The sequence below is a fragment of the Leptidea sinapis genome, chromosome Z (assembly GCF_905404315.1).
Source record: "Leptidea sinapis chromosome Z, ilLepSina1.1, whole genome shotgun sequence".
In the NCBI taxonomy this organism is placed as follows: domain Eukaryota; kingdom Metazoa; phylum Arthropoda; class Insecta; order Lepidoptera; family Pieridae; genus Leptidea; species Leptidea sinapis.
In genome coordinates this window covers 32,107,103-32,134,024 of record NC_066312.1, presented here as the reverse complement: position 1 = coordinate 32,134,024, position 26,922 = coordinate 32,107,103, and the positions used below count along the sequence as shown (strand labels likewise).

At 35.9% G+C, this 26,922-nt stretch overlaps 1 protein-coding gene across 5 annotated transcripts in view; it reads right to left on the bottom strand.

Moving 5' to 3' along the window:
• Positions 1-26,922, bottom strand: part of LOC126978917 (WD repeat domain phosphoinositide-interacting protein 2) — a 43,890-nt gene that overhangs the window by 11,832 nt on the left and 5,136 nt on the right. For all 5 annotated transcript variants that reach the window (XM_050828041.1, XM_050828040.1, XM_050828044.1 and 2 more), the window contains exons 3-5: positions 3,892-3,982; positions 2,199-2,393; positions 274-734 (exon numbers count right to left, since the gene is read on the bottom strand). In XM_050828041.1, the coding sequence (XP_050683998.1) occupies positions 274-734; positions 2,199-2,393; positions 3,892-3,982 (747 nt within the window). The remainder of the gene's footprint in view (positions 1-273; positions 735-2,198; positions 2,394-3,891; positions 3,983-26,922) is intronic.

Here is a 26,922-nt window from a genome sequence, read left to right as displayed (position 1 = left end):
TGTTCGAAGTGATACGTAATTTTTTTTTCCTAATTACTTAGATTTTGTTATTTTTAATCTGTCACTGTTAGTTGTTTGATGATTTTTATTGTTATTGTGAGTAATTTTTTATTTTAATTATGGAATCACAGCCTGGCAGCTCTTTGAAATATTCAATATTAAAAGATATCCGTTTGTAAAATGTTTTGAACCCCTGAAACTTTGTTTACATTATTTATCTTGTCTTGTTAGCCTTTTTTGTTTATAATGTAAAGAATTTGATATAAAACATACTTAGTAACAGCAGCGACAGCCCTGTAGCCTGCTCTTGGCAGACGCGCTGACGTGAAAGCGCGTCCCTGGCTCAAGACGTCCGTCACCTGCGCCGGCAGGTACACGAGTCCCGCCGACAAAGTCTGCGACATCCAGTCAACCCAACCTCCCTCCGCCGCGCCTGCACTTCCAGCGCTCTCATCGCCCGCGCCAGCTGCGTTCTCTTGCAAGCGGAACACGTGCACCGTCTCAGTATTGGACGTCGCTGCGAGGTAAGCGCCACAAGCGCTGAATGATAGGCACGCGATAGAGACGCACCGTTTGACGCCGCGCCTGAATTCGTAGAGGCGCGTCCGTTCAGGAACGGCGAATACGCGTATTACCGTGCCGCGTTCGGACGCGGTCGCTAACCTTCGTCCGCACATAGACCACGCGAGCGCTGCTAGCGGGCTGTCGTGCGCGCTTATTACACACTTGGCGTTCTGGAAAATATTAACAACAACTGTGATATTTATTATTCTAGGCACTCTTACACTATAGTGAAGCTTAATAAGATGTAGTGAGGCGAGGTTAATAATAAAAATACAACATGTTTAACTGCGGTCTTGTTTACTGTATGTACTCATAGATGGCGCTATACTTTCAAATATTATTGTAATATTACCTATTTCGATTATTTTTTAAGTGAGAGGCGTCAGTAGGAGTCTTCCTACCTTAACCTTAGCCCGTGAGCCGTATGCGCGAGAGAAAGGAAAGTCAGACAGACTGGCGCCGTAACGCGTTACGTTACGAAGTTGTTTATCCTCCCATAAGAAGTAATCACTTCAAAGATAAAGTTTAGCAGATTTGGTCAATTAGACAGGATGGACTGATGGGAAAGTTCGACGCTGGTCTGCATTTATCGGGTATGTAATGAATTTCCCTATCAAGAAAAAGAGAGATTACGTGGTGTAGCAAGGAGCGTGGAGAAAGCCTGTTATGAATGTTAGAGTTGCAAATGGCACATTATCTGCCTACTCGTATGGGAGATAGACTCAATAAACTAAATATATTAAGGTTTCAATGTATAAAGACAGCGAAATCTAATGGCTTTCAGTCATTTTGCGGAATTACCTTGTCCTCGATGTACTGAACGCATGCGTTATAAGTCATCTTTCTCGACAGTATATTTAAGCAGAGAACCTTCTGGTCTTAGTGCTGCTCGAATTGTTGAGGATCCAGTGGTCTGTGAACGGCTCGATCACATGGTATGCGTAGAGACGTCGCTTCATTATGTGTCTTATATTGTATGTATCACGGGAGTGATCCGAAAAGCTACCACCTGATTCCTGCCGATGTATTCCACCGTCGCACGACGCACCACAAATTTGTTGATCGTCCCCGCTATGTGAATGTGTGGGGTTTCTCTACAATGCGGTATTCAAGGATATTTCTCCATTTTCAACAAAGCTGTGGAATAGTGTGGTGTTTCCGGGACAATACGACATGGATACCTTCAAATAAGCGCGTATTTTTTTATGAAAATAAGAGACGAGATGAACAGGACGTTCAGTTGATGGTAATTGATACGCCCTGCCCATTACAATGCAGTGCCGCTCAAGAATATTGAAAATTCCAAAAATTCTGAGCGGCACTACAACTGCGCTCGTCACCTTCAAACATAAGATGCTTACACATTACTGCTTCACGGTAGAAATAGGTGCTGTGGTACCCATAATCTAGCCGGCATCCGGTGCAAAGAAGCCTCCCACTGGCACCACCTCCACCTTCCTGAAACGCCGGCACGCTCCTGTGATTCCCCTGTGTTGCAAGAGAATGTGAGCGGCAGTGATCCCTTAAGTGGACTTAAGTCTAGGTGACCCGTGCGCTGCTTTTACATAAAAAAGTGCTCAACAGAAGTTGGTAAAGGTACAGTTTTGAAGTATCTCTGGCTCCTTGTCACTCACCAAGTGCACCGCGTCAAAGATTTGCACCTCTCCGACGGCGCTGGAGCCGGGGTATGCCACGTAGCAGTGGTCGACGCATGGCGATAGCGCGCACAGTCCGCGAGGGTTGGGCGGTGTGTCGCGAATAGTGTGCAATATCTTCATATCGCGGATGTTGTGTATATGAAGCGACTCCTCGAGACATACTATCAAACGCTGAAATTTCAAACCATAACATTTTATTTTATGAAAATAAGGGACGAGACGTTCAGCTGATGGTAATTGATACGCCTTGCCCATTACAATACAGTGCCGCTTTCTTGAAAAAGCCACAAATTCTTAGTCTCATTTTCCCAGTAATTTCACTAGCTACGGCACCCTTCAGACAGAAACACAGAACCGAACATTAAGGCTTACCGAGAACCGAAACCAAGTGGGTATGCGGTAATTTTACTGTTCAGATCAAAGCGGATTTCACTATCCTATGTGGATAGAATACGACGCGGTATTACCGCGCTGCTATCGAGTTTCGCTCACGAAGATGAAGGCGAAGTTTTACTTTTATTAGCTTTAATCGACTCACCAGTTATGAAAATAATTTCGATCCATGACATCAACAGACAACACCGAACAATTACGCTCTAGCCACGGACCTTGATACTATATACCTGAGCGAATAGCTCTCATATTTGAATAGACCGTAATAATAGAGGTTGATTCATCCAATATACGATAATTTGTATGTATACAGTTTAATGTTAATTACTTTTTATCAAATATTTGATATTTAAAACGCTTTAACTAACACGATTCATATATTGGATGCAGCACCTTACAGACACACCTTATTTGATTTTTATATTACATCTATTGTAAAATACTCAATTTGATTGAAAAGAGTGGTCGTTGAGTTTATTGTATGTTCTTTTCACGAGATCTACTTTTTCCGAACGTACGGTAGATTTAGTAATTTAAAAGAAATATTTATAGTGACTATTTAAAAGCGCTTAGTTTAAGCCTAATTGAATAAAGTTTATTTAACTTTAACTTTAATAGTAATTATAACCTAGGTCCTCAGGAATCGTTAAGATTGAAAGAAATAAACATTATGACTGTCAATATCCAATTTTGACTATATTCTGTATGTCTAGAAACTGCGTCAATCATAATGTTAACACGAGGAACAAACACAAACTTGTTATGCCTACTACTCGGATTCGTCGAATTAGTCTTTTATTGAGCGATTTATATGCGTTTAACAACTTGATCCCAGAAAAAAGAAACAAATAATAAAAAAGAATAATTGTTAAAAAACGTTTCATCATCATCATCAGCCGGAAGACGTATACTGGTGGACAAAGGCCTCCCCCAAAGATTTCCACGACGATGGATCCTGCGCTACCCTCATCCAACGTATACCGGCAATCGATCTTGACCAGATCGTCGGTCCATCTTGTGGGTGGTCTACCAACACTTCCGGTACGCAGTCGCCATTCGAGGACTTCAAAAGATGTTTACTATAACATTAATTAATTTCTTAATGATACCACAGATTGGGAATGGAGCGGACCACCAATTCAATTATTATTTGATTGTATCGAAATTATATAGTACCTATAATAGAGAAGACCGCTGATTTCTTGCGCGTAGTTTTTGACATTCAAAGTGATTTCGTATAAAAAATTACCATCGTTAGTATGGCAGACATACTCACAGAACGGTTGAGCTTGACAGCGAGTATCGTGTTACTGTAGCTATAGTTGCATATCTCTGTCCCCTTCTTGTAATGGCACACAATCAGCTTCCTGCAACATGGACATCAACGAATCAACAAATTGCTCAATCAACAAATCTAAACGGCCTCATCACAGAAGTGCAATGAAAGTAGCAAAGAAATAAGACCCATACATCCTCCATTTCTATAAAAAAACAGTGTGTATATATGCACGCAAGAAGTTATACTTCTTTGGCCTAACGAAGCAAAAAACATTAAAATGATTTATACCTCGCGCTATTCTACGTTTGCAGAGAGAACATCATTGTATAAATCTTGCAACGATAGCTTTGACAATTGATTATTAAATAACGAATACGGCTGTACGAGTTTGAATCCTTTGCCTTTCCTAATAATGGACGAAGAAACCAAAACAAAAAATAGCGTATGACGCAAACGTTAGAAAATTTTAGGATCCAACTTCAACCTGCTACTTTTGTGTTACAGTGATGCGCGCGCATCTTAAAATTTCACTCCCATCATTGTTTCATAACGCGCCTAAAGAAGAATAACTTCACAAAGTTTGAAATTTCCAAAAGTGCACGCCTCTTAATCTCATTTTCCACAATATTCTAATGTTAGGAAAAGAATACCATAAAATTTATGATATAATAATTTGTCACTATAATTATGTTTGTAATTTTTAATTACTTTTTCTCAAAATTAAGTATAATTCGATTTTGACAAAAACATATAACGTATTTAAAATTCTCTATTGTAACGAGTGTAAACGACAGTGAATTGAACGCACATACACGGACTAGTAAAAAAAGAAGGACTCCGCGCCGTGATATTTAAGCACCTTTATGCTAGTGTGTGTGCGGTTATGGGGTATACCAGTTACACAATATTTTCTCCCTTAAATAATCATATATCCACAAATACTTTTATATTATTGTTTTTACACTTTTTCACATCGCACGACGGCATTTTTAAAATATTTTATTGCGACGCAAACTGATCTGTCAAAGAATGGCAAAACTCATAATGGCGGCCGATCGGCTTGTATTAGTGTAAGTGTATGCGTGGGGCTATGTATTCACACGTTTACCGGCTTGTTTTCGTGCCTCACTGTTATGTAAGGTGACACGGAGTCCTTACATTTTTACTCGTCCGTGTGCTCATATACTTAGTAATTGAAAAAGTCCGGAGTTTAGATACGATAATTTTCCCGACCAATTTCCATGCCACATATACGTCTCCACCCACACATGGATGGAAGATTATTTTTAATGTTATTATTTACTATGTTAAACAGAATAATTGTTATTGAAATATATTTATTTTATTTACTTCATAGATTATTTAACTTGAGATAAGTGAACTCATATTAACCATTATAAGTGGATTATATTGATGATATGATGTTCATGTTGATATTTTTATAATATCACTTCTATATAATATGTCTTCTGACTTTCTATATTTTGATAATGCGTAGCTTGTCTACACCAGTGTAGTCAAAACATGTGATAAAATGCCGCGTGCATACAATTACTATGTAGTAAATTATGTGCACTATCAACTTCAAACTCCATCCTAAAATGATTTATATATTCCACCAGTTTACTCTATAGTGCTACAGCGAAAATAATCTATTTATTGTGTTGTTGTATGTACTTCTGATTGTTGTGACTTGTTATTTATTTTCAGAATGAAAAAAAATCATTAATTTAAATGATAACGAATATCAGTGAATATTATTTTTACAATAAAACAATAAATTCATCGAATCCATACTAAAATAACCATTAAAATGAGAATTTTAGATATTAGTAATATTCAAATATTTTTTGGAAAAACGTTTAAAATTATTTTAATAATAAGGCTAGATTAGAAGGCCTTAATCTAAAAAACCTTTAATTACAAAGTTTAAAACATAAAAATATTAAAAGACCTCTTACGGACAAGTCTTTTTATAATTGTTTAAAAATAATTTATTTTATTAAATTCAATCTGTTTTTAAAACTTATTTTCAATAATATAATAATCAAACAAAACACTATTTCAACAAATACACATTGAACTTTTCACTAAATCAAAAATGTTTTACAATATGTCAGCTGTATAGCTACAGGTATACTGCTATAAGCATTAAGTAATAAACATGACGCGAACTCACGAGATTTCACCCATCCAAAAAGGGTCTAACAATATAATATCTTATTTTTTAATTATTTAACTGATGAGCATGTCAGTGACCCGAAACCCATAAGATTTTGCGCTACCAAATATGCCCAACGCGGCTAAAGAAATTGTCACTTAAAAAAAACAATTCAAACTGACAAGAGAAAACAGCTTTTTATGACATTTCGAGATTAGAGCACTACCTCAACGATTCGCTTATGAGGCGTCCAATATATTAATTATGCGCATTCATTAAATTTATTGTCAACTTTTTGCCTTGGCAGCGGTTATGTCAATGAACTACAATATCATACGAGTTTGGGAGAATATAAATATGAATAGATAAGTGTTAACTAGTATATTTGAATTTCAAATTAAATTTATACGGCGCGTGTATTTTATCGATGTAGTTGTAGGCCTGGGATAGAAATCGATATTATATTATGATGACCTTGTTTCTCTCAATTCAAAATAGTTAATCAAACCAATAATGACTAGCTATTAGAACTGCTCAATTATATTTGTTAACACATTTAGTCACAATAACCTAATTTTCTTTAGTTATTTAAGTTGCAAGTTTGATAATTTTTGAAGCGAAATTTTTACACGAACTTTCGGGCGGCTCGCTGTGTGTACCGTTCTAAGCGTCAGGTTTTAGCGTAACACGAGAGCGTCAGATATAGTAACGTTACACGATATTTATAGTACAGTGTATTCTATAGTATTATAGTCTATATACATGTATTTTTAACTGTTTATGTATTGTAATATGTAAATAGTTTATTTATACTTGATTGCATTAGAGCTAAACTTGCTCTACTTTAAAAAACACTGTTTATTTAAGACACCCAATATTTTTTATAGTTAAGCAAATTTTTAATAAGTGGTATTTTTTTTGGGTGAAAAAAACTTTTTTTAAACAAATAATCAAAACAGTCCCTCTTTTTGGAACAGTTTTCTCCTCCTTATATTTATTATTTCCTCGCCTCTCAAATGAACAGTTGGTTCCAAAGAGTATAATAATATATAGGGAAAAGAGAGCCCTCTTTACGCATTACGAGCTGTCTATTAGAAAACTAGCGCCATCTGGAGATTGGCCCAGAAAATAACTATATATAAGCTCGAAATTATAAAATTCATTTTTAATGTTGTGACGCAATTAAATAACTAACTCTACTTTTTAATGTAGGTATTGCAATTTTTTACCATGTTGAAATTGCGCGTAGAGTTAGTTATTTAATTTTGCCACAGCATAGAACATAAATGTTAGATTTAGTAGTGTAAATATGCAAAATGGAACACGAGAGCTACATACATGCGCAAACGCTAGAAGTAGCCATTTTATGACCAGTGGGCAGTCACAAAAATAAAGAAAATTTGAAAGGTTTCAAAGCGAGTGATAGCTGACAAGGCTTTCATTTTTGGGCCAACTAACAGATGGCACTACAGTCTTCTGAAAACGTCACTTTTAAGGCGTCTGTCCCACCTCTGGTTGGTTCTTATGATTCGCGTCACTGACAGTTCTAACTTGCCCTTGGAAGTTTTCAACACTATAGTCACTGCGACTCAAATATATGTAATTATTCTAAAAACTAAACCAAAATTCAACACAATATTTGAGTGATGACGTTTCAATTATTTGGCTTAAATCTTCACTTATGTTTCAATTAAAGTTTATTTATATTTGGAAATAGGAAAAATATATAGGGAGTGACTTCAACACAATTTTTTTTTTATTGACACAAAAGATTTATTTAATTTTATCAAATACAGGTAAACATTTACAAAATATAATATCAATATTATATACGTGCCTAATTCAATTAAAACTGAAGAACCAAAGAAAAAAACTTTAGACATTTTAGTAATGACGATCAAATTGTTTGGGTGAATCCCACTCTTATATCAAAGATTGATTGAATTTGGAAATAATGAATTTCATGAATGACACCATTGTAGTTTCACAATTAGGTACATACATGTATATTTTTATCAATAAAGTTATTACACACTGCGTACTTTCAACGGATTATGTTTCGAAAGTAAAATCTTTTGCATTGATATATTTCTTTTAGGAGCTCGATCATTACGTTTGCAGTTATATTTTAAATATATAAGTCAATTAAAAAGTTATTAGTAGCAAGGAGTTTTTATACGTAGAATAAAATCGGATGGATTTTATGCGAGAAAAAATGAATGATACCGTCCAAAGCATTGAATTCGTGCCTATAACGTTTCCCGCGTTTATTGGCAAGACTACTTGACATTCGGAAAACTTCAGAATTATAGTTGTATTGACAGTGTTGTCAAGAATATACATATTCTTGGTTTATTCTCAAGTTTAACTTTATACAAATTTTATTTGTAAGGCCGTTAGTGTATGTTTTTTTTAAATTCCTATCACCCGGAAAAGTCTCGAATAATTTTGTGCTACCTAAATACGTCGTACAAATCGAAGCCATTGTACGGCGTCGACTTATCACGAGCACAAAATTGGTCACATATTGATACACGCGCTAAGCACGAGTGACGCGCGAGTCGTTATCGCACGTGCAGCCACAAAACGGTGACGTCACTCTTAGGCTTCCGGTCCACTGCACCGAAGAATTATGAATAGAAAAAAAATGAGAATAAACCACTAACACTCAATTAAATAACTAAACAGAATGGTTAATGAAAACTTACACACAATTAAACTAATTATTTAATACAATTCACTACATAATTGTCATCACATGAAGCTAACTCAATTGTTATCAGTAGCCCCAACAATCGACTCCTGGAGTATTTTTTTTTATGGAATAGGATGACAAACGAGCGTACGGGTCACCTGGTGTTAAGTGATCACCGTCGCCCACATTCTTTTGCAACACAAGAGGAATCACAAGAGCGTTGCAGGCCTTTGAGGAAGGTACGCGCTTTTCTTGAAGGTACCCATGTCGTATCGTCCCGGAAACACCGCACAAAGAAGCTCATTCCACAGCTTCGTAGTACGAGGAAGAAAGCTCCTTGAAAACCGCACTGTGGAGGATCACACATCCAGATGGTGGGGATGATATCCTAATTTGTGGCGTGTCGTGCGAAGGTGAAAGTGAAGTGAAGTAAGTAGCAGATAATATTCATTTATGAATTAATTGTTATTATATTTAAAACTAAATAAATAAAGTTAAGTCAGTAAAAATAACGTACATATGGCAATTTAAAAAAATTCATTAATTTGTTTTAAATCTTAAAAAAAATATATGTATCTATAGAAAATAAACTCTGCACATCTTTGAGGTATACTTACTGCCCTCCACAGTATAAATATTGTAACAATTAACACGTACAAAGTGATTTATGACGGTAGATGGTATGTGGTATGTATATAGCAACTATATTTTACTTTCTAGTACACTTGCTAGAGTTAATACTGCTCTAAGTGCTAATATGGCGAACATGAAACGGATATAGTTTACTAAAGGCGATAGCTTCTCAACGTCTGAATGTTATCTATAGAGGTTATAAAAATCAAAATTTCTGCATTTTGATTTTTCTCTTGAAGTAGATAAATACTGATATTTATATTCTGTAAAAATAGTCATATAGTAATTCTATTTGACCCGTCTGTCAGATTCTTTAGTCATCTAGTATTCTCAACAAGCTCCACTTCTGCCTCCAATACTCCGCACCGATGGACACACAGCCTAAGAGTTAGAGAGGCGCATTAGAGTAGTGTCAGATAAAGTTCAATGTCGATATTTATAAATAAAAGGTGTGGCCGGCTCATACTCACAGGGTGGCTGGGCAATCTGGGAAAGCCTACTATTGTTAGGTTCAATAGACCACACTCACGTGGGGGGAGGTTCAGTCAGACTCAATTCGAAACTTCGCCTTTATTTCCAAGACATGAGCATAATGATTCAAAATCACTTATTAAACGTCAAAAACTACCACACATTCCAAATAGATTGCTTCAGACTTGAGAAGAACGGGCGCAAGAAACTCAGCGGGATTTTTTTTATAAAAATATGTATTACAATATAATATCGTACAATGAACATTTATAATTAAAGAGCCTGAGGGTGTTCGCTTTATTCCCAGTCTGTGGTATCATTAAGAAAATCGTTTATGCTATAGTAATAAATTTTCTCATACATAGGTTTTTTAACAATACTTTTAAATTTCGTAACACATTTGTTTTGTACATTTTCTGGGATCATATTGTAGAAGCATATACATCATTCACATACATTTAAACATTTCTAGAATTGGATTTCTGGTATATGAAAGAATATTGTGAAATATTATGAATAATCTTTACTGTTATTTAATAAACAAGAGGACCCTACTCTAGAATAATCCAGAGTTTGCCGTTTGGCGAAACACGCGTCGAATTGCTTTCGTCAAGGTTTCACATTACCAATTAACTTGGTCGTTTAGCCTTAAATTCAGCGGAAGTCAATTCTTTAACCCCTAAGTATAATCCGGGTTCATTCTGCATGCAGATTACAAAACTTAGCGGAATTAACATTAGATATATTTATTGATAACATTTAAATAAATATGTGTATATATACATTATCTTATATCCTTAAACGAGCAATTCTTGTATATTACTATAAATACACAATCCGAATCTCGGAAACAGCTCCAACGATTTTAATGAAATTTAGCATACAGGTAGTTGTATCGGGGCGAGAACTCGGTCTAGCTAGGTTTAAATTTTTAAAAAATGTAGTTTTATCTGTGTTTTAATGAGAAACTGCTCCAATAAAATTAGAATACATAGGTAAATTTCACCACTATATTCAAGACTACTACAGCTTAGATGGGATATTGGGTGATCCGGAAAGCAAGACCCCGGTTCGAATCCAGAATGTCCTATAAGTTTTTTTTGTTCAAGTTTTGTTCATTTATAAAAATCCGAGCAAAGGTTGGTTGTCCGGATATTATAGATATACATAACAAATATGTTTAGATTTGAAAGAGCGACATCTCAAGTCAATTTCCAAATATTCAATTATTGGGGTTGAGCAGGTTATCAACTGTGATGATCCTGCATGGAGCCACAACCTGAGAGTTTAACCAGGCATACCAAGATTTACGATCCATGCGTCACTCTAACGGTTGGCTCCGTAAGTAAAACCGCTCGGACAGAATCCCGAGAGGCGCGGTTTCGACTTCGAGTAGCGCATCGTACATTAATTTTGGGACATATTAAATTTGTATATTTAATCCCAGAAGTGAGTGACATCTGGATTCTAACCGGGGTCTTCTGCTTTCCAGATCACCCAATGTCCCATCTGAGCTATTACAGTCTCGTTTATAGTGGCGAAATTTACCTTTGTATTCTAATATTATTATAGCTGTTTCTCATTAAAACACGGATAAAACTACATTTTTTAAATTGAAACCTAGCTAGATCGATTAAATAAATTTTATGAAATTCTTATATATATATAAGAATTGCTCGTTTAAAGACATCAACAAACAACGTTAAGTATTAGTATGTATCAATTACTATGAAGAAAAATGCACATTAAAAACATTATAGCCGGCATGAAACACTTGTTATTACATTTCACTAGAGATGATAACCTCTACACTCTCAGTCACCTAGTGACCTACTTTCATATTATAGCTCTACGAACGATAAAAAATGCCTCGTCGAAATGATGGATGAAATGCAACTGCGATGAACATATCGATTCGGCGATACGTTTGAATTTTTAATCAAAACGATCCTAGATAAAGCTTCATTTACGTTTTTATCACAATAAAGGACGAGACGAGCAGAACGTTCACTTGATAGTAATTGATACGCCCTGCCCATGACAATGCAGTGCCGCTCAGGAATCTTGAAATACCCATAAATTCTGAGCGGTACTACAATTGCGCTCGTGTACCTTGACTTAATATCTTATATATTAAGTTTCATTTGCCCAGTAATTTCACTAGGTACGGTGCCCTTCAGACATAATGCTCACACATTACTGCTTCACGGCAGAAAATGCGTCGTTGTGGTACCCATAATCTAGCCGGCATCCTGTGCAAAGAAGCCTCCCACTGGTAACTGCCCTTAGTTGCCTCTTACGATACCCGTGGGCCTGGCCCTTTTTATACCCTTGGGAATCATAGGGCAAACGTCTAACAAAACTAGCCTAGTCAAGCATTTTCTGAAATAAGTGTAACAAACCCAAAAAAAGATAAAAAATTAAAAAAAATACATTATTGGTCTCGGTTACAAGCGCAACATATATAATATAATATTCAATGCCGATCAAATAAAAAGAAAAATAATCTTTATTTGATTGACTGAAATTAAAATAAATGAAAACCGAATCCAAATACATGTTTTTACCATTCGGCCGAACTTGTATTCGGTACAATACACATTCGGCCCAACACTAGTAAATAAATTAACTTGTTCCTCTCGACATTTTTTGTGTTTTGTTTATTTTATCCGCCAAAAAGGTTGAGTTCATTATACGACCTCACCTCTCCGAAAAGTTCTTTGAACTTTAATTCCACTGATCGTCAAATATTACTAAACTTAAAACGTCGAACTTAGAGATACGCTTTATTTACTTAATAACATTTCTGAGTTTGTTTTTATGAGCGTGATTGGCTGAATCCGAAACTATGGAAAATAGCAAGAAGTATTCAAAAAAAGTCTCAAATTTTATGGATATTTTAAAAATTGCTATATTGTACAGTAATGCATGCAACAATTTGCATGCATGAATGTTAATGTAAAAATTTATGAAGGCATGAATAAAAAAATTGGTAAAGTGTAAGTCAGATGCGAAGGGAGGAATTTTGGAATTGATCATCTTGATTGCTATCATTGTTGATTGCTTTTATTTGATAAGCGGCAATGAATGCTTTCTGTCTAAATTCCAGCTATTCTATTGTGGTATACAGGGTGTAACCAGACAACCTCCGAACACGGGTTCCGTAGACCTCCCTATAACTGAATCATAGCTTATTTAGTAATACGGCTTTACTCACGATTTATAGGTAGTTTATGGGTACGACTAGTTTCGGACCATTCGGTGATTCTTACTTTAAGAGACGGGACGTTATCACGAACCCACTACATTCATCCGGATTAAGGACCTCTTAAAGTAAGAGACGGGACGTTATCGTGAGCACATTACACTCACCCAGATGAAGGACCTCTTAAAGTAAGAGACGGGACGTTATCGTGAGCGCATTACACTCACCCAGATGAAGGACCTCTTAAAGTAAGAGACGGGACGTTATCGTGAGCACATTACACTCACCCAGATGAAGGACTTCTTAAAGTAAGAGACGGGACGTTATCGCGAGCACATTACACTCACCCAGATGAAGGACCTTTTAAAGTAATAGACGGGACGTTATCGCGAGCACATTACACTCACCCAGATGAAGGACCTCTTAAAGTAAGAGACGGGACGTTATCGTGAACACATTACACTCAAACAGATGAAGGACCTCTTAAAGTAAGAGACGGGACGTTATCGCGAGCACATTACACTCACCCAGATGAAGGACCTTTTAAAGTAATAGACGGGACGTTATCGCGAGCACATTACACTCACCCAGATGAAGGACCTCTTAAAGTAAGAGACGGGACTTTATCGCGAGCACATTACACTCACCCAGATGAAGGACCTCTTAAAGTAAGAGACGGGACGGGACATTATTGCGAACACATAACACTTACCCTGATGAAGGATCTCCGAATGGTTCGTAACTAGTCAGTACCCACACCGATAAATCATGAGTAAAGCCGTATTACTAAATAAGTTAAACATGTCCCACGAAAGTATTAATAATTGAATCTATTGGCATTTTGGCAATAAAGTTCTGTAGTTGCAGATTAGTTTTTGTAGACTTTTATAGCCAGCATTGTAATACAACGTACAGTACCTACGTAATAAGGGTCAATGTCACTTGTACAAGATTTCTAATGCTGTCAGCTGTTTCCTAGAAATAAATTTCAGCTTTTTGTTTTTTTTTTTATAATGTTAGGGACGGACAGAGTAAGACGGACTACAGTGAATTTATTAAATAATCTGCCTCACCTTTTTTTTATTTTGGAAATTTTCAGTGCCAATATATTCCGAACGATTCCAATTGCAACCCCGCACTAAGGATGTAGTTGTTACGAAAACGTACCCTGTATTATTCAAAATATTAGAAGAGACGAAACTAAAATAATAACGATTTTTTACTGTTACATTATAAAAGGTACAAGTTATGTAGGTTTTTAGTGCATCAAACTATTTCAAAACTAAACTTAAGATTTTGCATTTATCAAGATAGTATATACACTATTATTACGCTATTTCTTTCACTCTGCACCTTCAAAATTCAGTACTGGAACTGTATTTTAACTTCATACTCGAGCACCCGAATTGACGCACGCACACATACACACGATTTACACGACCGCTAAGCAACCTTGGGAAGACAAAATTATTGAGCGCCACTCCGTACGCCACCAAGACTAGGTATCTTTTTTTTTATGAAAATATAGGACGGGACGAGCAGGACATTCAGCTGATGGTAATTGATACACCCTGCCCATTACAATGCAGTGCCGCTCTGGATTCTTGGAAAGCCCAAAAATTCTGAGCGGCACTACAATTGCGCTCGTCACCTTGAGACTTGTTAAGTCTCATTTGTCCAGTAATTTTACTAGCTACGGCGCACTTCAGACCGAAACACAGTAGTGTTTACACATTACAGCTTCACGGCATAAATAGGGGCCGTTGTGGTACTCATAATCTAGCCGACATCCTGTGCAAAGGAGCCTCCCACTGGTGAAGTTATCTTTCAAGGAGACCGCTGAGTTACCCAACTGTTTTTTTACATGTATTCTGTTCCCTTTTTCACCACGCGGTTCAGCCGCCTCTATACCGCTTAAAGTTACTTTGTAATATGTATATATGCCCTTTATAAAAGTAATTGTAATAAAAATAAGTACAGTATAAAGTAAGTGCCCATAAAAGTATTTCAATGTGATACAATAATTAACAGCATAATTACTAATTACTCATGCAGCACAATAAAAATATTGCATCATATTGGCGTATCCGTCTGGTGTTTTATTCGTATAATACCATAGTAGCTTTTTATAATATCTGAACATTATTTAAATATAATATTTATTAATGGATGTTTTACTCCACAGATGCTAATGTAGTAACGAATATGACGTATCTCATTTACCTGTCAAATTTCTCGAGAAGGTCGCGGAATGGGTTAAATTGAACCTTGTCCAATGTAACCCCCAGAAGACTCAAGTTTGCGCGTTTACCACTAAAAAAACCCCATTTGCCGTATCACCGCTCTTCGACAACACTACCCTTAAAGCTTCGCCTAGTATCGGAATACTGGGTCTCGATATCTCGAGCGATTGCCAATTCCGTGGCCATCTGGAGGGCAAAGCCAAATTGGCTTCGAAGAAGCTGGGGGTCATTAATAGAGCACGGCAATACTTCAAGCTGGCCCACATTCTAGCACTCTACAAAGCGCAGGTCCGGCCACACATGGAGTATTGCTGTCATCTCTGGTCTGGCGCACCCCAGTATCTGCTCGATCCATTTGACCGCGTGCAACGCAGAGCAGCTCGAATTGTCGGGGACCCAGTGCTCTGTGAACGGCTGGATCACTTGGCATTACGTAGAGACGTCGCTTCATTGTGTGTCTTCTACCGCATTTATCACGGGGAGTGTTCCGAAGAGCTGATTAACCTAATTCCTGCCGCCGAATTCCACCTTCGCACGACACGCCAAAAATTAGGTTATCATCCCCACCATCTGGATGTGTGGCGGTCCTCCACAGTGCGGTTTTCAAGGAGCTTTCTCCCTCGTACTACTAAGCTGTGGAATGAGCTTCCTTGTGCGGTGTTTCCGGGACGATACGACATGGGTACCTTCAAAAAAAGCGCGTTCAACTTCCTTAAAGGCCGGCAACGCTCTTGTGATTCCTCTGGTGTTGCAAGAGAATGTGGGCGGCGGTGATCACTTAACACCAGGTGACCCGTACGCTCATTTGTCCTCGAATTCCATAAAAAAAAATATCGAACAACATACTGCGCTAAAAATACTAATCGAATTGAGAACCACCTCCTTTTTCAAGTCGGTTAAAAAAGAGTTGCGAGAGCTAAATGAACGCATTGGATAAAAAAATCCTGATGACAAAATGGTGGTGTTTCGAATAGATGAATAAATATACAAGGAAGCGAAATGTTACTCAAATAATCATTTCAATAAATGTTTACTTTTTTTTATTTGACCACAATATCGTAGACAACCGCCTATATAAGTAAGGAAAACCTACGCACAGTAACCTTGGAGCTGTGAATGTAAATTAATATTCAGTACGATAATACTAAAACGCGAATGACATTAATTAAAGGTTAGGCTTACGTAGGCTTACAGCCTGTCTATTTTTTGTTCAAAGACAAACGATCTGCGTACTATGCGAGTACTACTCGATTACGTTATCTTTGGCCCGACGTCGATGACGTCACACCGTCGCTTTGTTACGGTGTGCAAAACAAGGCATCACTAATTCATAATATTCTTATATTATTGAGCATTAATAAATAAACTACGACTTGTTGTTACGGATGTCCATGGGCGGTTGCCTCACCTCTCCCCATTCCGTGAGCCTCTTGCCCGTTTGCTCTCATATATAAAAAAAAAACACATTTTCCCGTATTATTGATCTATGTAAAGGTGTTGTGTTTTGTTAATTGTTAATAATTGCACAGAGGTTTTTTTTGAACAACTATTATAGCAACCGCGGAAGAGACAAAGAAGAGCGACACAGAATAACATAAATTACAGAACTATTAACATCAAATGTCAAAACGTAACAACGAGAACTTCAAAAACAATGCAGTAATAGCATGAAAATGTCACGACATGTAATTTAACTCGTAACGGTAATGAAACTGCAAACCGTACTCACGCAACAGGACGAGCGCAAGGGGGTGAAAGGGAAAGGGAGGGGGCATCACGTTGCAGCGATGTCCAGAGATAATGTGGTGGTTTGGTACCTACCTATACAAGCACGATCACAAAATAGATTTTTGAATACAATAATTGTTATCATCATATGTATTTTTTACGCACTCGTGATTCTCTTTTACGGACTGGATCATTACACTCACAGTTTGATTATCTATGTATAAATTACGTGACACGTTGTTTGTCCGCGATGAACTCCTAAACTAATGAACGGATTTAAATGGGGATTACTTCATGAAGTGCAGTTTAGTCCAACTAGAGAGATAGGATACTTTTTATTTCGATTTGGGACCCATAATTATTTTTATTTCCAATATTTGTTTTGTATAGACATATTTTTTGTGAGAGAATTTATTGACGCACAGGTTGACAGTTCTGTTGTGAAATTATTTACTTATAACAACAAGAAACATACGTTACGAAATAATTCTTGATGTTATGAAATATTATTGACAAATACATAAAAAACAGTATTTCATTTATTATGTACAGTACAACGTCTGTCGGGTCAGCTAGTTCTTTAATAAATTTAAGACGTGACTGTCTCTTTACGACTTGTCCGATACAGCGATTGAAAACTGTTTGGTTTTATTGGATCGATTCAGAAATACTGCATCTGATAGTCGCTTCCACAGAGCCGCTATGCAAGACAACACATTCCTATTATATCAACATACTTACTAGCCAATTGTTACTGGATATCTAGTATTAACTTACGAAGCCTAGAGTATTTGTTTACTACATTGACTACTAACATCAAACCTACACGTGTATTCATGTTTCTATTGTAAAGATAAGCCTTGCATTACGACATTATCGTATCGCGTGTCATATTGTTATCGACTTTCCATACCACCGCATTGAAAGAGGATTTAATACGCTGAAAAAAAAACATTGAAAGCCATCTACAGCCGCCTTTAAGTATTATTTTGAATCTAGATGTCTGTTTTCTATTCAAAATAGGATTTAAAATTAAATTTTCGAACGTCATAAACTACCACCTCTTCGAAAATCTATGCCAAAGACCCTAAATTGGGTGCGGAAAATACAGCGCGCTTCCTTCTTTTTAATATAATTTCGTAACAATAAAATTTATTATTTAAATAGCCTGAGGGTATTCACTCATTGCAGATCTGTTAATGACAATTTATCCGTCATCATATCACTCGGAAGACGACGTCTGCTGAACAGAAGACTCCATCAATAATTGGAGACAAAAAGGTATCATTCAAGGTCAACAAAATGACCCTTATCATTTATGAATGTAAAAGTACCATTTACCACTACTTCGTAAACGTTCAGCTTTAGTTAGAATTCGCCAGAAACGGATTACCTCTGTTTTAATCAACATTTATATTTTCAGCATATTAGAAGAAATTAACACAATCCATGCAAAGTAATGCAATATAAATTATAAAATATTTTGGCTAAGTAAATGAAAATAAAGGAAATAAATACGGGTTGCACTCCAGGAGGGCCGATCGAAGTGAAAACTTGAACATTAACGTTGTAAATTTTCGAATATTTTGGAATGGTAAGTGAATAAATTGACACGAATTGCTTTATTTATCAGTATAAAACTAGAAAAATTTTTATTTATGTGGTTAAGTACAATATTCATTCATTGCACTATTGTACACAAAAATGACAATTTTTATTACATAAAAATTATAACACTTCAGAACTATTACAATTATTTTACATTAAAAAGTTTATCTCTCAGAAAGTTCAACTTGCATCCAAAATTTCAACGGCTCTTTCACCATCTTCATTACCTACCAGCACCATTATCGCCAATCTCTAAAACTGATACAATAGGTTTCTAAAACTGATACAATAGGTAGCTGAAGTAAGAAACAAAATAATAAGTAAGAAAGAAATACCAGTATAACTATCGCCCTAGGAGAGTCTTCGCTAATGACAAAGCTTAAAAACTAAATAAATAAACTGTAAAAACTTTTCACGGCTGGAATTCTATCCCGCGCTCAAATTCTATCACGATGCTTCAACCACTGGTCAAATGACGGTATGATTATTAAGTTGAAATAACCGAATTATTTAGAAGTATATATTTCATCCCTCATTTCAACGACTGTTCTTACGAATTTTCGATCAGGCCACGTATTCTGAAGCGAGAGAGTTTAACATTTTATACCCATCCCAAGAAAAGTGCTCAACGTCGCTAAAGAAGTTTTCACTCCAAAAAAACACTATGAGTGCAGTAGATGCATCAAAACGCAAATAATGTAAAAAATATTATGCAAACATTCCAGAACATGACGCATGTACCAGTCATCGCCTCACTACGCCACCTCAAACGACATTTCAGCGAGCCTGATGAAGCCTGCCATAGGAACTCAGGAATGTAATAAAGATAAAAAAATGTATATGTCAGTTGTACCCGGGTCTATCTCAAACTGGTTGCGGATTCGACAGTACGAAACCACATAGTATGTATAGTATGCTGTTATTATTTGTATTAGAGTATTCCGGATGATAAGAATGCAAGGGCCGCTAATAATGCGTAATTCAACTTTTGAGTCTTATATTGTGACATTCATTTGAACCAACTCAATTGAAGCGCCCGTATCGACACACGCACACACACACACGATTTGCACGGCCGCTAAGCAATCTTGGGAAGACGAAACTATTGAGTGCCACGCCGTACGCCGCCGAGACTGGTCGCTGCACTGTCCGAGTTGAATTAGCCGCGCCGCGCCGTCTGCTTCATCATATATAAACGACATTCTTTGTATAAATTTCAAGGAGACCGCTGGGTTACGCTACTGTTCTATTACTTGTATTGTGGTAGAAGGTCTAATGAAAATTATTATAAGTGCATTGCCTCGGGAGCACAAAAAGTTTCGCGATAAAATGTTCCGATATCCTGTATTTTATCTACTTCTGGAAATGGTGGGTGATAAACTTCATGATAATGGGTTGAGCAGTTAAGATGTTCAAGCATGATAAACCTAACTAATCTTTATAATATTAGTGCGCGTCACACGTTGCGCGAAAGTTATAACCTATACATTATATCTAGGATGCACCTTGAAGGTGAAATATGCTTTATTTTAGCCCCTTTAAATAAAACGAAAGTTAATAAATAGAACGAATAAAGTTAGCTGCAAGCCCAAAGCAAGGGTCAGTTTTTTTTAACAGAGTTGAACTGACTGAAGTCAGAGAACGGTGATAATGACATTCCATATGGCCGTATATCCTACTATCATAGTCTTCGTAAATCGATAGAGGTCGCCTTTGTGACGTCAAGTCCAGACAGGTACTTTAAAAAAATCAGTACCGTTTGCAAAACTGTTATATGCGTTTTGTTTGAATTCTCACATTTTATTGTAATTACTTTATTTTTGATGTTGTTTTCTGATCCTATTGATTATTTCTATTGTCGCCACATTTTGCGTTAAAATGAGACGGAAAATATATTTATTCCAGCCGTGTTGAAATAAATAATAACAGAAAACCTTGTAAATTGGAAAACCATATTAGTAACATTTAAAAGTAGGTACGTAATTTTATACTCATGAACAGAAAAAATTAAAATTAATAGTTAGTTTTGAAAAAAAAACATTGTAACAAAGACTAACTTATTATTAACAAACTTTTTCTAAAAATAATAACATGACGTTTAGATGCTGACTGCACAACTGTTTGCTGACGTTTATGGCAAAATCCGTTCTTGTCTCAATCTGCGGGTATTACATTGAAAAGTACAGAGGTGTAATCTGAATTATTATAGACAAATATTGGAACACTGTATAATAATAGCCGCAGAACAGGCAACTACTAGAGTCAACCGCGACTCGGAAAACGTAGTATTGTGCGCCTTATGACAACGAGGAGCGACAACATGCAAAGAGAAGCTAAAAGTATATAAATGAGCTTGCAAGAGAATGTAGGCGCCAGTGATCACTTAATAGGTGACCCGTACTCTCATTTGTCCACTTTTTCCATAAAAAAGTGTGTGTGTAGTTATGTATGCACGCAAGAAGTTACACTTCTTTGGCCTTACGAAGCAAAAATCATTAAAATGATTTATTCCTCGTACTATTTACGTTTTTAGAAAGAACAATTTTGATAAAATCTTGAAAAGATGGCTTTGACAATTAATTATTAAATAATGAATACGGCTGTATGGGCTTGAACGAATGGACGAAGACACCAAAATAAATAACGAATGACGCACAAGTCAGAAAATTTTAGGAACCAACTGCAACCTGTTAAGTTCGTTTTAATAATAAGTAATTTCACTCTCATCATTTTTTCATAACTCGCCTAAAGAAGTTTAAATCCAAAAAGTACCTAGCAGCAGCCGGATGAGAACAGCCGAAGATCAGGTTCAGTGGCGTACATTAAGAGAGGGCTATGTCCAGGAGTGAACAAAAAAAGGGCTGATTATATGGACGATTGTTCTCTTTAGATGCCAGTCTTCATATCTTTGAACCAATCGTCGTTATAACAGAATATAAATCAACAATTAATTTGGAACATCGCTATTGGAGCACTAGATAATGTAGCCATGACCGTCTAACGTATACGAGAATATATTATATTAGGAATGTAAACCGTTGCACATTACATTACTTCCCGACAATTTTACATGCATATTTACCTTTATTGAAAATTATTAACTCAATTTGAATGTTGTCTTCAAAAACAGTGTTCTTATAGGTCAAGGAACATAGCAATAATGTCAGACAGTCAAGCCGCACTGAAGGCATTAACATCGTACACAATTACCTTAAAGCTGGTATGGGAGTGAAGGGTAAAATTAGAAAAATTATCCGAATGCAACTAGGTCACTCTGGCGTGGGTACCGGGACACAAGAACATCAAGGGTAATGAGAGAACTTCGAATATCTTCACTAGACCTGAATCCTTCTGTAGAAGAGAATTGAAAAATCAGGACACTCGCAAAGGAGGCGGGCGAAACTTTGCATAACCCTAACCAGAAGTCAGCTACGAACCCTCACTGGCTTGCTCTCTGGGATCAAAGGTCACTTGAAGCCACAAACTGAGAGTTGAACAAGACATACAACATTTATCAACGATACGTCACTCGAACGGTTGGCTCAGTAAATAGAGCGTTCATAAAATGTTCAAATTTAATTTGTGCAAAGGTCACTTGGCAAAAATAGGCCTCAGTAAATTCGCTCTATGTAGATTTTGCCAAGAGTAGGATCCTAAACATGTCCTTCGGAATGTGAGGCATTCGTCACAATGAGGGCAGGTTGCCTCAAGGCCCTCAATATCCAGGCAGAGGACCTACCCCACCTGTGTTCTCTGAGGATATTGAGTCTATTACAAATCATACGCCTGGAGGATGTGATTTAGGTATAAATTGAACTCCGAAAATGCAAGGGAAAAATTCTCTAAACGTTTCCCAACTGCCTGTCATCACAATGAGGATATTCATCGCCTGGGCGTGCGTCCATGCACACGTAGGGGGCACAAAAGATATACAGATTTAAGTGCTAATTACCCCAACAATAATCATAATACTGTCCTGTCAGGCCAGTGAAACTGAATTCTCATAGGTTATTTTAACAGAAGATAATAACTGTTTATTGCCTAGTTCAACTGTAATTAAATACGCTAGTACTGGCGATCTAAAGACAGATGAACAATTTTATATTGTGTCAAATAACAAGCCATCTCAATAAATCTTCATTTACATGACATTTCACAACTTTAACACTATTTCGTGTTTTTATGTCAATTCGTCATGAAACGATAAACATGAGTATATAATTCTGACTCGGAATATTATGAAATGATATTATTTCTAGGCCATGAAGACGGTAATTTAAATCGTGCCCGCGAACTACATCGTCAACGGATTATAATTGATGTCGGAATACCTGCAGAACAGCGTAGGTAGCCTCGTACTAATGTTTCGTGAATATGGTCACAATTCAAGTAATAGAACAGAAGTATCACTCAGCGGTCCCCTTATCATTTATTCCAGCGGCTAGGCGGAGCGCTAGGGTTGTTACATACAAAAAGATTGACGACACGAACGGCGCCGGGTAGCTAATTTAACTCGGAAAGAGACCGATCTCGGCAGCGTATGGCGTGGAGTCACAAATAATATATTATTTACTCTAACGAGGACACTCAATAGTTTTGTCTTCCCAAGATTGCGTGATTCGGGCGCTCTAGTAAGAAGTTAAAGTACTGTTCTATTGCTGTATTGTGATATGATGTTGGGCCTGTTCGTTCTCCAGGCCTTTAACGAGTAGCAATTTTTGTGAGGTTGTGTGAAGGACAATGTGTTTTCCATTTTCCAACTGTGTTCGAAATTGAGCAACGAACTATAACACAATTGTTCGAAATGCAAAACAGGCCGTATCCTGAAGAGCGAGGTTATGTATCCAGCAATAATTGTAAATATTACATAATTTATACGTCTCGAAAGAGCCTCTTGCTGCTAGACAACCGATGAAAACAGACCACGTTTATTACTTTAATGTGCGTGACAAGTTACACTCGCGATTTGTATATGTCACTCTCGCAATGCTCAAAATAGAGTTTTACTGTCAACCTCCATTTTTTTCGACGTTTTCACAGCTGTAACAGTCTATCTAGATGTATAAATAAAATCATAACTAGTCTTTAATAGTTGTTGTCATTTACCTCTCAGAGTAAATCAGGAAATGGTAATGTAGTTAAATAATTTTCTCTGTAGTCTATCTACTCTTTACGTGTCTCTTCTTTTATGCTTTCAGGGTTGCGTTTCAATGCTGATTATATTATGTATTATCCAATCACTTTTGTATCATAAATCGATCAAATAGTGCCCATAGATTATTTACAAGAGAACTTTTAACACCCTTTCGCCTTTAGCTGTATTTAACTTCCTGTATAATATTATGAACAATGTTATTTTTAGCTTTAGAACCAGTTCCAAATAACTCAATAACTTGTCATTTATATTAATTACTAGCTGACCCAGCAAACGTTGTATTGCCATATAAAGTAATAAAAAAATTCAATAATTAAAATTTTTAGGGTATAAAAATAAATGACGACCGATTCTCAGACCTAGCAAATATATCATGCATAAAATTTATCGTACTACAATAATCATTATATTCGATTGCCATATTGCAACTTTATTGCGTGTCTGTGGATAGATTAGAATAATATTAAAATCGCGATACAAAAGTAAATGTTGATCGTAGATGGGTGAAAGTTTGAAGATGTATGTATTTTTTAATGCTGAATCATAATTAAATTTATATTTAAAAAAAATGTCAAAAAAAAATTAAAAAAATAATTTTGGGGTGGACCACCCCTAAACATTTAGCGGGTTGAAAAATAGATGTTGTCCGATTCTCCATCCTAGCCGATATGCACGCTAAGATTCACGAAAAGGTCGAGCCGTTTCGGAGGAGTTCAATTACGTACACCGTGACATGAGAATTTTATATATTGATTATAAAAATGTAGGCATTCTTTGTTTGTACAGTTTTACTGTATATAACCATATTGTGTTCTGACACAAATGAGTCAAGTAAAAAAATTACGATATAATTATTATAAAATGGTGTCACTGCACCTTTTGTTTATAACCTTTGTTACTATAGCGTTGTTAAATGAATAATATTGAATAAGGAAGCGTTAAATGCTTCCATTAAAAATATCTATAGTTTTAAACTATCTGTCGAATACTGGCGCATTGTTCTGTGGCATTGGCCGGTACGACCTTGGCCATCGAATTGTTCGTATCTATTTATTTTTAAATTTGCATAATACATAGACTAAAATTTATTTGCTACTCAATGAAATTCGTCTAACTTTTCTTGGACGCTCTACGAACATTTTAACAAGAAATATAGTTAATAATAATAATAGTTATATCTTAGATAATAATTTTTAGACTCTTACTGCTAGACACCCGATGAAAACAGGCCAGGTCTATTACTTTAGCGCGTGACAAATAACTTACTCTGCAATTTGTACGTCACTCTGTGTTAGTGTGCTTGCACTCAAAATAGAGGTTAGCCGTCAACCTCAATTTTTTTTTGAAGTTTTCACAGGTCTCACAGTCTATCTAGACGTAATTATAACTAATCTAAGCAATATATAATATAATTCTGGTCGAAACCTAAAAACGCAATGCAAATATGTTGTTACTTATAAAATATTTGTAAAATAATTGCATAAATATTTCCCCTAATAAATCTAAATATACTTATAATATATCATCCTAGATGTGTAAAACGACAGTTAAATAGAATTATTCAATGTTTTTTAAAGTATGAGAAACAATCCCACGCAGATTTGCTTCAGGTCTTGAGATCACTTCTAATAGATTATGAAAACATATTATAATAGGTAAATTATGATTAAATATATGAATATCTGCCTTATTAATAAACGAAATGTGATGTTACACCAAATTTAAAATTACTTCTCCCTGTCATGGAATTCTGTAGTGACAAAGGTAGTAAGATAACGACAAACATTCTTACAAATAAGCATGGTATATAGTTATACCATGAGAATAAGCCAAGAATAGACATTTACAAATATACATTTTCTTATGATATTAATTGATTGGTTTATTCGTACAAATAACGTTTCCCGCGTTTATTTGCAAGGCTGCTTGACATTCTGAAAACTTTGGAATTGTTGTATTATCTCAGTGTTGTCAGCGATATAGTCAAAAATTTGCATATTCTTGGTTTATTCTCAGGTATAACTTTATACCAAGTTTATTAGTAAGGCCGTTAAACATACAATGTCATAAAGACTATAAAAATGTTTAATTATAGAATTGTTTTAACGCTTATATTATGCGTAAAATCCACCACTACACTTCTTCCTTCATAAATTATTATAAAGAAACAAAAACTCTCAATATTTTATATTTTTTTAATAACTATTGGCATACCTAAATAAATAAATAAGTGTTTAATGTTAATATTCTAAGTCCATGATGCGGAAAAGTATATTTGTTTAAAAAAAATTATCATTCGCGCATACTTGACCTTCGCATAGAGCCTTCACAAATAACTTGAAAGAATACGAATAAATTGTTCATAAATCAAATAAACAAAACAATAGTTTAGTTGTTACATAACAAAATATTAACAGCTGTTGTCATTTCCGTAGAAAATTGTTAAGAGTCGCCAATTTAGCAATAGTTACGGCAAAGAGCACCGAAATAGCACAAAGGTTCGTCACAAAGACTATAATTAGATGCTTCGGTTAGCGAGCATAGACAAAGGTCATGACGTCACATTAAAACATTGCGGGGACATACAGATAAAACATCGAGTATCTTTTTTGTATTCTGTATTCTATTTATTTATTTTAATTTTTTTGAATCCTCATTATTGAAGTAATTATAATTAAATATAAGAATGTACATATTAAACTCTGTTTTCTTATCAATACATATAAAAACGCAGGAAAAAATATAGTTTTTCAAGCCTTGACGTGCAGATTATTATTATTAATGGTACGTAGAGGTGATCAGCCGCCAGGAGATTAAAGGCCAACTTTTATATTCAACTGCAGTTTGAGTCAGTGATTTGAAAAGTTATTTGACATCCGCAACACCAGGTGTTAACAGATATGTTGCCGGCCTTTAAGGTGGTAGTATGCTCTTACCTTGAAGGTCCCTAAGTCGTATCGGTTCGGGAAAACAGCAGCCGGTAATTCATTCCACAAATTTCGTATCTCGTAAAAATTAAAGACTTATTTAATATTAGTTAATATATATTTTTATATATTCTATCAAATTTAAAATATAATCCGGAGAAGTTAGAAAACTGATGGTAGCCCTAATTGCAGTCTGCAACCT